The 11,032-nt window shown below is 39.1% G+C and overlaps 1 protein-coding gene across 3 annotated transcripts; it reads left to right on the forward strand.

The window, feature by feature from the left end:
• The first annotated feature begins 86 nt into the window (after nucleotides 1-86).
• LOC148324630 (LIM/homeobox protein Lhx8) lies at nucleotides 87-9,341 on the forward strand. Of its 3 annotated transcripts, none has more exons than XM_088313994.1 (9): nucleotides 87-157; nucleotides 1,717-1,853; nucleotides 3,863-3,979; nucleotides 5,905-6,009; nucleotides 6,402-6,523; nucleotides 7,241-7,461; nucleotides 7,751-7,854; nucleotides 8,004-8,099; nucleotides 8,188-9,341. In XM_088313994.1, exons 3-9 carry the CDS (start codon nucleotides 3,917-3,919, stop codon nucleotides 8,413-8,415), a joined length of 939 nt encoding a protein of 312 aa, XP_088170120.1. In that variant the 5' UTR covers nucleotides 87-157; nucleotides 1,717-1,853; nucleotides 3,863-3,916; the 3' UTR covers nucleotides 8,416-9,341. The 3 variants fall into 3 exon arrangements, with proteins under 3 accessions (XP_088170120.1, XP_088170121.1, XP_088170122.1); XM_088313995.1 differs by having other exon boundaries at nucleotides 7,244-7,461; XM_088313996.1 differs by lacking the exons at nucleotides 87-157; nucleotides 1,717-1,853; nucleotides 3,863-3,979 and adding an exon at nucleotides 4,269-4,498.
• The last annotated feature ends 1,691 nt before the right edge of the window (nucleotides 9,342-11,032 follow it).

Consider the following 11,032-nt stretch of genomic DNA (forward strand, 5'->3'; position numbering starts at 1 on the left):
ACAGTATATTGAATGTATTTTCTGAATCTATAAAGGTACAAGGTAGACTAATCTATGATGTATATATTTTATTTTCATTTGTTTTGCAGGTACCCGACTTGACCAGAGAGTGGAGCCGTGTTCCTTTCATGAGATGCTAATCTCACTGGGATGACTGGTGTGCCACAAAACACGATACAATACAATGATACCTTCACTCACCCGTTTAATTTGTTCCATGACCAAAACTCATAAAAAGAAATAGCTTTAAGTCGTTTATTGCCGCTCGCCGTTGAAGTTTACTGTCAACCAAAGTGAATTACATGTTGGGGAGGTTTTTTTTTTTTTTTTAATTAATTAAATTTTTTTTGGTAATCCTAAATTTTTTTTATTTTTTTTTTACTTTCTACCATTGGGTGGCGGCACACTATTTTTTGTTTGCCACTGTAAATTTGAAGGAAGAAGAGTGAATTATTTCAAGGTCAGCCTAGTTTGTGCTGAAGATAATTGATCGTTCAATCCTGATTTTTATGCCTACCGAAAGCAGTGGCTGTAGGTTTTTACATTTATATCATGTTTATAATATAAAATATTTATATATTGTGTGCATCTTTGAGCATTAGTAGTCTTGTATATTGTGAGATAATTTTTTTAGTTTGGACGTAAACCAAATTAGTTTCCTGTAAACTGAGAGTGGGAGCGGAGTTTGTGCAATATTTCTGAGTTAACCATTGCTCTTGCGCTCTCAAAAATACATTTAAATTCATTTGTCTTATTTTATAAGTGTGTTTAAAGACCTTTCAAAATAGATTACAAACCATAAATGCTATAAAGTCATGCCTAGAGAGTATTTCTATAATTCTCGTTGCCTTTGTTGTGGAACGTTACACTCCTGATGGAGGGAGGATTATTGTATTAGTATTTTGTTTCTTCCGAACTCTGATTCTAACCTGGCATAGTTCGCAATTTATATGAACAAGGTGTGAAGGCCTGTTTGAACATCCGGGCAACAAGCAGTCGGAGCTGATGGAACTTGAGACAGACACCTTTTTTTTCGCCCGCTAAACACCGTAATCAAGTCAGCAAGCGTTAAAAGAACAATTAGCCACCAAAAAGAAAAAGGGATGATTAGAAATTCCATTCAGCGGAAAAAAAGATTCCCGGCTGTCGACGGGGAAGATCTCTGGGGGTCCTACGGTTTTGGTGATGGAAGGAGGGGGGTTGAGTTTTTGCAATCAGCGTTAAATAGAGCCGTTTTGTGGCTGTGTGATTGTCAAGTGGGCCATTACTTGTTGATAAGAGCGCTTTTTTTCCTGCATGTGGCCCTTGATTGGGGCAGAGAATGCTGCTTCCCACTCGCGCCGTCCCGGCGCAATCAGGCCCCTTTTTCAGCCCACTGCCATTTTCACTGCAGTGATTTCCACCCATGAGCCCCCCCCGCTCACCCAATGCCCCCTACTCAGACCCCCCACCACCACCCCTCCCCTTCAGATTCAATGACTAGTCATTTCCAGCAAGGAGAAAAGGTCACGCTAATCTGCGAGTGTCAATTGTAATCTAACCTGTCGACCTGATTTCAATTAAATAAATGAGATGAAGCAAAAAAAAAAACGTTAAGGAGAGCTTCAGAGGTCAAATGCTATTCGCTCGGAGAAAAGACTCTCCCGCACTCTGTGGTATGCCCACTATCTTGCAATTTTGTTTTTTTTTTAAAGTCATTTGTCTTTGGTCTTGCAGAACCCAAGTCCGCTTCAGCTTGAAGTCACAAACTGTTTGGTAAAGAACAAAATCCATCACTGACAGCAAGTTGTCAAGGTCCTGAAGGAGCAAAGCAGCCCCATGAACGTTTACACCGCCAGCATGTCCGACTGTTGGTATGATGATCTTTTTCTAAAATCATCTTTGCTCTCGTCAGTCTCTCGAATATTCTCCCCAAAAATTCTCTAATCTTTCATCCTATGAGCCTTAACTCATTCACTACCAGCTGAGTTATATGTAAAATGGTCAAATGGATCTTTGACGTCTTTAGCCGTCAATGGTAGTGAATGAGGTAATGTTGGTCAGCGGCGAGGGAAACCATGAAAAATGTAAAAAAAAAAAAAAATTTCACAGCATTGTAGTTCCGTAGAAATTCCACTGGCATAAGCGCAACAAAATACTAACCGACTCCGATACCCTTACGTGACCACAACAAGTTCTCATCACCCATACATGTCATTTTATTTACACTTTCCTTCCTTCCTCTGGCGGCTGCACGAGGATTTCTAACGTAACCCACTGCAGCATCCAGACGTGATGTCACAAGGCAGTCGGAGGAGTTTTGTTGACATTGTTTTTGTCTGCTTCATAGCCCGCTAAACGCAACGATAACACGCCAAACGATACGCGCCGCTCGATTGGCATCTGGGCAACATGCGGGCTCCTGTGATGGACGCCAGCTCCTAACTATGTCTTTACATCTGCTCTTTTGATGATAAAACACTTTTTTGTCACTTTTTGACCTCTCGCTATCGGAACGAGGGTTTAGTAGGGAGCGTGGCCGGGGGTGCACGGTTGGAAACGCATTATCTGATCTGGGGGGGGGGAAGGAAAAAAAAACGAGCATTCATCGGCACCGGCTGGAACACGACGCATCTTCAGGAGGCACGCTAGGACTGCTTGAGCCCTCCCGAGATGATCCGATACGGAGGCTCATGCGGTGTCATGCCGATGCAGGTTGGGAGCAATAAAGACCTCCTGCAAGGCAATAAAGAGACATCATGTTATCTTTTAAGGACTTCATGTTTTTTTAGGATCTTCGATTCAGCTTCAAAGGAGCAGCAGGAACCTTTTCATTCGAATTTGGTTTGGCATTTCTTGAAAAATCTATTTTGAAAATTGGGATTTGCACACAATTGCAAATATTTAGTTCCAAAATTGCCATGATTTTGAAGTTGACTGAATAATACACATTAATATACTATTTTATTTTTTTTTAAAGGGGAAGTCAAGTAAAAAAAATTTTTTACAATAATATGTTCAATGCGGTCCCACTAGTCTAAACACAGCATTCTGATTAATATTGCGTTTGTGGAATATAAATTAAGCCGCAAAATCCTCCTGTTTTTCTCCATCTAAGAGGACAACACAAAACATACTCACAAAAAAACCACAAAATCCTTTCATAGCCTCCCAAAATCTATCACACTAACCTCCCAAAACTCACTCAATGAAAACCGCACACGGGCACCAAAAAACTCACTCCAAAATAACTCTCACGCAAATGAAAATCGTTTAACTCACCCCCCCCAAAAGAAAATTCTCTCTCGCTCTCCCTCCCTCTCTCTCTCACTCACCTAAAAACTCTATTCGCAAGAAACTCCAAAAAATAAACAAACTCACTTTTAAACTTCTACAAAATAAACTGCCGTCACAAGAAAAAAATCACTTGCATAACATTCTCTCTCTCTCTCTCTCTCTCACAAACTCTCACACTAATATAAAATCAACCAACATACAAACAACAAAAACCTCAAAATGAAATCCATCACTCACAAAAAACTCTCATGCGAACACAAATCTATTTTATTCTCCCCAAAAGTCTCACTCCACCTCCCCAAAAACTCATATTCACTTCCCCCACAAAAAAAAGCAACAAACCTCACGAAAATAAAATCACTCTTAGCTCACCACAAAAACACTCAAAAACTCGCGCTGAGATATCTTTCTTGTCCTTTCCTTGCCCTCATACCGGCTTTTTTTAATCACATTGTACTTTTTTCTCCTTTGCACTCTTGCAACGAAACCACACAGACAGGCAGGCAGGGAATTACTGGGTGGGCGGGCGTGGCCAAAGGTGACACTCTGAAATCTGAATTCTGAATTCTGATCCTCCCTCGGGAAGGATCACTTTGCGGGAGGACAACAAGAAGAAGAAGAAGACGACGACGCAACAGACATGCGCTGGAAAAATGAGGCCAAAGGTCAACGCTGCATCCTGGCAGGAGGCTCCGGCGAGGAGGTGAGTACGTACGTTGTTGGGAATGAAGATGCGGATGGGGATGGAGGCCTCGGGCCCGGCGCCGCGCCGCGCCGCACGGACGGCAAGTTGCTCTCTCCTGCAATCTTTGGGGCATCCACTCCACCTTCCCTCGTCGTTAAAACTCAAGCAGTTAATGAGACCTCTTCATTTGTTTTTTTTTTTTTCAACTTTGACTTTTTTTTAATCGCTGCTATTAAATAAATCAACGCCCTTTTGTTGTAGTACCACTAAAAGGGGGGAGGAGGGGGGGGTGCAGGTTTGGGGGAATTACTGGCTCAAGTGTCGTCTGTTAGTCCAAGTAATGACTCCTCTTAAATTTGCAATTGGCGTCGTCATGGTGAGCAAGTGAGCGGGCAGCTGATGATATTTATGGCGAGCATGCGGGTCAGTGAACGCACCACGCGCGCGGCCACAGAGGAGGAGAGAGGAAAATAAAAAGAGGACATGTGCGCATGTGAGGACTCCAAAGAAAACTTTTTGGACACGGGAGACCACCTGGTAGGGATGAGAAGCTTTTTAAAAAGAACAGAGATGTTCTTTTTATTACATTGTGAAGTGGGTTTTTTTTCCTTTTTTTTTCTTCACAATTTTAGCGCACTTAAAACCAAAACAAACGCACTGTGGCATTTTTAAAGAACTTTAATAGGACGTCAAAATGATATTTTGTGCATGTATATGCTGTTTTGCGGCAGAGATCTGTTTGTATTTGTTATAATTTTGAATTAATAATAATTAATAAACTTGTGTAATTCATTTAAAAGTACTAGTTGTTTTTTTTAATTTTTTAATCTCTGAAGAGTGCAAAAAATTTTATCACCAGCAGAGCTTAGTGTTGGAAATTGTACAAAAATGCATTTTGCATCTACATCTGCATTTTATTTTTTGCACTACAATTTGTAAAATTTGATTTATAAATATATTTAGCCATTCTTATTTTTTGCATCAATTTTCATTCCCAAATAGTATTTTTTTTTTCTTTTTTTTAATAATAATGCATTACTTAACCTACAAAATGCTTTCAAGAGAGTTGAGGTGATGTGCGTGAAGATTTACGAGGCAGGTGTGACCTTCTCCCCAGTTCGGGATGAAAGCTTCAAAACTTGCCTAAATATTGCTAAATCTAAAATATTTTCAAGCAAATATTCTTATTTTTACAAGCATGCTTATTCCTTGTAAACCCCAACTCATACTGTACATTGACAATCAAATTGTATTCTGTTGATTTTTTTCCATTAGCTGTCATTTCTATCCACCGATTAAACATTAATAGCTGTGATTTTTTTTTTTTTTTTTTTTAACTAGAGTGCTCGCCACAACTTCAGTCGGAAATATCTTCAAATGTGCTAATGTTTTACACCAAATTGCTATGATTTACTTGTACATTGCTTTTGCGTGTTTATTATTATTATTATTATTGCTATTATTATTAATGAATTTTATTTTTTTTTTTTTACCATTTGACTGAAATAAAATTCTGCTTTTAATAGATTTGCTGTGAATTATCGCCATTTTGAGGTCAAAATTAGGATTAGTTTTCTCAACCAATGCCTTTGATTTATTTTTTTTTTTCCCACCTTTTTATTACCACAATATGTCACTTTCAACTACATTAGAAACATCAGAATAACATCTTCAACCAAAAACTCTCAGGGCAAACAACCTAAGTAAATCTAAAATGCTTAATTGTAAGTAAAACATGCACACAAGTACGGCAGCGTTTTTTTTTTTTTTTTTTTTTAATAATGCAAATTCCATCCATTACCCATCAAAAAGAGAACGATCCGGGGAAATAAATAAATAAAAATTGTGTATAATTTCTTAAATTATTTCTTATTTAAGAGGATTTCGTGTGAAGAAAAGCGCTTGGATGAAATGTTTCCTTTTTGTTTGTGTTACGCATGCAGGTGGAGGTCGTGGATGAAGACATGTCGGCTGAGCCCCTCCTCACCACACGCGTGTGCGTGTGCGCCAGCTGCAATGAAAAAATAGTTGATAAATATTTATTGAAGGTATTTTCTATTATTACTGTGCCATTATTATTGTAGCTTTGGTGTGTGTGTGTGTGCCAGCTGCATTGAAGAAATAGTGGATCATTTTATTTATTTATTTATTTGCTGATTGTTGGACATTGAGCAGGTTTTTGTGCGTGTGTGCAAGATGTTTGGAAGAAATGGTGGCTTAACATTGATTCCGACAATGAGGAAATGGCGTCTTGAAAAGCATCCAAAGCATTATTATTTATTTTATTTTTTTTAATGAGCATTTTCATTGCAGCTTTTGGTGTCATTGTGGTTTCATGGTATTCATGCCTCACAGGCCCGGAGAAGAAATAAACAGTTGTCTTCCCTGTGCGTTTGTGCGTGCACATGCGTGTGTGTGGGTGTGTGCGTGCGTGCCGCAGGTGAGCGACCTGTCGTGGCATGTGCGCTGCCTTTGCTGCAGCGTGTGCCAGGCCGCACTGGGAGGCCACACCAGTTGCTACATTAAAGACAAGGAGGTCTTCTGCAAGATGGATTACTTCAGGTAGACGTTTGTTCTGCTTTTTTTTTTTTTATTACTTTAACGTGAGTACAACAAAATGGTGCACGTCAAGTTAGCAGAAAACAAATACTGCATGTACAAGTAATGATTTTTCGATTATTGCAGAGGTCACCAATGCGGTTCTGTTGTAAATATAGCAAAAAGTGCAAATGGTGATTTTCTAGGAATGTTTTAGGAGTGATCAATAAAGTGTCGCATATGATATTTAGCTGTTTCCGAATTACTGTGAGAAATCATCAACATGATCGGTCACTTCACAGAAATAATTATTGCACACTTGCGCAACCACATTATCTCAGTTCTTTATTTTTAACTCCCCCTCTCAAAAGATGAAAGAAAATAAATTCAGACGGGCAGGTATAGGTGACATTAATAAAGGGAAACAATTAATTTTTTTCTAAATATACCATAAAAGCCTGCCATTTCAACACGGGTGTGTAGACTTTTTATAGCCACAGTATGGGAACTCCATCATTGTTTTTTTTCATGGAAATGATTAACATCTCAAATGCAATTGGGATTCAATATGCGTCTAATCTATTTTTATTTCATTCACACTTGTATAATAATAATGCAAAAAAAAGTCATGCCCCATCAAAAGGTTTTTGATCACTTAACAAATTATTTCATTCTGACTGGATGAATTTCTCTGCCGATTACGATTGATGCCGGTTGTTGTGTGTGCGTGTTGTGCCGCAGAAGGTTCGGCACGTGGTGCGCGTGCTGCGGCCGCCACATCCACGCCACGGACTGGGTGCGGCGCGCCAAGGGCAACGTTTACCACCTGGCTTGCTTCGCCTGCTTCTCGTGCAAGAGGCAGCTGTCCACCGGAGAGGAGTTTGCCTTGGTGGAGGACAAGGTGCTGTGCAGGGTCCACTACGACTGCATGCTGGACAAGCTCAAGAGGGCCGCCGACAAAGGTGACTTGTCAAGAAAATTATTGGTGAATTAAAAATAGTTAATTAATCACACTCATCAAATTGTAATCCGAGATGACTTTATGTGTCCCAAAGTAGATTTTTGACACTGATTTCTCCGCTTTGCTGCCTTAAAACGGTCATCGCTAGCGCTAATCAGCCTTGCTAACTTTGATTGAATCATCGAAAGATTCGTTAGTCACGGCCCGAAAATACAACAGATTTTTTTTCAACTGTTTCTGCCCATACGGTTTTTGTTTTGTTTTGGGGGTTTTTTTGGAATTAATTGTAGGCAGCAGCGTAAACATGGAGGGTGGCGTGCCCACGGAACAAGAAATTAACCAGCCCAAACCCTCCAAGAGGGCACGGACCAGCTTCACTGCCGACCAGCTGCAGGCAAGACAAACATTTTCAGAGAAACACATGGAAGTGAAGCAAATGCAATGTCCAGTACACACACACACACACACACACACACACACATTGTTTGAATATTTTTTTGGTATTTTTAAAACTGTGTTTTAATTGGTCTTTTGCAAATGCAGGTGATGCAAGCGCAATTTGCCCAGGACAACAACCCGGATGCTCAAACGCTGCAAAAACTGGCCGAGCAGACGGGCCTCAGTCGACGAGTCATACAGGTTTGACGTATAATAAAAAAAAATTTAAAAAATGTGAATATTATCGTCTTGCATTAGTGCAAATTTAAAGGCAGACTCGATTGTGCAGGTGTGGTTCCAGAACTGCCGGGCGCGCCACAAGAAGCACGTGAGCCCCAACCACACGTCCGGCACTCCCCTGACCTCCCTGCAGCCCACCCGGCTGGCCCCGCCCACGCCGACCCCCGAGGAGCTGCAGTACACCACCTACGAGGGTCCGGAAGGTTCCATGCTGTCGGCGTTGCACTCGTTCATCGACAGTGAGCATCAGGCTTTTTATGAACTTCTATACGAGTGACTGCTTTTCACTTGACTCAGCATTTTTCACTTCACCAATGGTGTGTGGCACAATACAATGTGTCATGCGCTGATTCTCAAAGTGAGGTACGCCGTCTCCCTCTAGTGGCACGAAAAAGAATCACTAAATTTAATGTTCATATTGTTACTGTGGCTGCACGATTTTTCAATTTGGGACACTTCGGTTGTATTCAACTTTTAAGTGCGATACATTTGCATCGTTCAAAATTGCCTAGAGATGCCGCAGGGTTGCGGCAAAGCACTACTTTTTGTTCAGGAAGGACGTCATTTGTTTGTGTAGCAGAAGTTCCTCTCTGCAATTCATTTCATTTTTACTTTACTATAAAAGCATTGCTTTGGCGTCTTCTGGTGCCAAGAAATTATGTCGAAGTAATTTGAGGAGCGTCATAAGATACGTTGATTTGAAGATTAAATGCAATGTATTGTGAAACGTTAACGTTAAATACAACTGAACTGTATCAATGCAGTGATTCTTTCTTGGAGAACTAGAGCCACCACTGGTACTAGTAGCACACTTTGACAATCACTGGAATAGATTGTGGAGGTGTACCTAATGAAATGGCTGATTAGCGTGTAGCTGCCATTTTAGGTTTTATTGTCCTCAGGGGGCCATGCTAAAATTGATGAGGTGATGATTCAACGCATTTGTTTATTACGTAATATCACGATCATCATTATTTGTGAAAAACGTTAGGATCATTACAAACCGTGAAATATTATTCCTGTAACCTGCCTCAAAATGTATGATTTTCGTTTTATATTGTGAAGCTTGAAGTTGCTGAATATTTGTGAAATCTCCTCAGAACGCCGCCCTCAAAAAATGCAAACGGGATGCGTCTAAAGGTCTGCAAATGTAATTTATTGTGCGTATGTGTCTTTTATGAAAAATAAATGTCTAATTTTACAAACACAGAGAAATGATGAACATGAAGAATAATTTATGAGCGTATGTTTTACTTTGCAACATTTCAAAAAAAAATCTCACCCAAAAAAATGTGAATTTTTTTTTTTTATTTGTTGGAGGAAATTCACATTTTTCACAAGGTAACCTAGTTTCGAGTTTTGAAGGGGGAAAAATATTTTTTCAAAAAATGTTATCCAATGAAAGGCAAACATTTCAATGGTTAAGAAAATTATTTTTTTTTTGTCTTAAAAAAAAGTCATATTTCTAAAGAAAATGTCTTCATTTTGACACAATTTAAAAAACCAAGAAATAAAAGTGCCACATAATTTACAATTTATTTAATATTGTCATTAATAGCAATGGGATTCTTTAATCAATCAGATTCCTAATTGGTCTTCACGGGGTCCAACTGCTGGCTCTTGATGATTTCGACAACTTTATTGATCAGTTTGAGCAAAACTTTTTACTGCAAAATTTGGCTCACAAAACACCTCTGCTGTGTGGTATCTCCAAACATTCATACATTTAATAATCAAAAGGAATCACACACACCACACTCATTAGATTTGCTTGTGTCTACTTGTTGCTTCGTTGAGGTGGACCAAAAGAATCTCATTTGAGCACGCATGGGACAGGAAGGGAGGCACATAACGACGTCAGTGGCGCCCGTCATTGTTGTTGACACTTTCAGTAGAGATTGCGTAACGCTGACCTACCACGTTGAGCTTTTGTTTGGGGTGACCCTATTTCAGAGCCACACCAGCAACAAGATGGCGGACAAAATTTGGGATTTTGCAATTTGTGTCATAAATTGCTGTACAGTATTTTTAGTTGTGAAGTTGCGTTCTTTAAAAAATGGAGAAAACAGTTACTTATTCAAGAAAAAAATGGTTTTTTTTTTACATTTTTAAAAAAACAAAAATAATTTTTAATTTTATAACAAAAAATATAATTTTAATGAAAAGCTCAGTGTTTTTTTCCAAGAAAAAAATTTGCTTTTTTTTTTTTTTAAAGTGTCTTAAAAGAAGTCTTTTTCTGAAAGAAAGAAGGTAGTCGTGTTGATTTTCTTTTAAGATAAAAAAGTACTGTATTTTAAAATATTCATATTTTTTTTAAAAAATTTAATTTCCCTGTTGCAAAGAAGGTCGTGCAATGCTGATCTTTAGTGGAGAATTCAGATTAAATTACACTGCTGAGGTTGGATTTATGTCCACCAGAATAAAAATCTCATGCGTTACTATTATTTATTTATTTATGTGCTGTATTTTTCCCGTCGGATTTCTATCGCATTCAATCTCAGGAAAAATTCCATGCTCCATGATTCACAGCCAGCTTCAGAATTCAATGAATCATGCCTTTTGTTTGCACATTCATTCCCAGGTTAGTGTCTATACGGGAGAATGTGCGTGGATGAAAAAAAATACACAAGCCCGGGTACATCTATTGTTTTTGCTTTTTAAATGGCTTACACAATGTTCTTCTCGGCCTTTATTCTTTTCTTTTGATTTATGTGTTGTTCAGATAGTAGTGTGTGGTAAATTGAGTAATCCAGCCCCTCCCTCCCTCTTCATTTGTGGGTTTAATTCCACTTTGGGCCTCTAGGTGGCAGCATATCACTGTACATTTTAGAAGAAGCGAAAACAGGAAGTATTTCAGGCTCAGCCTCGTTTTTTTTTTTTTTGCGGAAGCGATT

The sequence above is a fragment of the Idiotropiscis lumnitzeri genome, chromosome 13, assembly GCF_059441095.1.
Source record: "Idiotropiscis lumnitzeri isolate Australia: NSW breed Sydney's pygmy pipehorse chromosome 13, RoL_Ilum_1.0, whole genome shotgun sequence".
In the NCBI taxonomy this organism is placed as follows: Eukaryota; Metazoa; Chordata; class Actinopteri; order Syngnathiformes; family Syngnathidae; genus Idiotropiscis; species Idiotropiscis lumnitzeri.

Excerpts from the sequence above, each read along its gene's own strand:
- LOC148324630 (XM_088313994.1), top strand. The coding sequence starts at position 3,917 with ATGCGCTGGAAAAATGAGGCCAAAGGTCAACGCTGCATCCTGGCAGGA. Across the intron at positions 6,010-6,401 it reads TTGATAAATATTTATTGAAG|GTGAGCGACCTGTCGTGGCA; the intron begins GTATTTTCTATT and ends TGCGTGCCGCAG. Across the intron at positions 8,100-8,187 it reads TCAGTCGACGAGTCATACAG|GTGTGGTTCCAGAACTGCCG; the intron begins GTTTGACGTATA and ends TCGATTGTGCAG.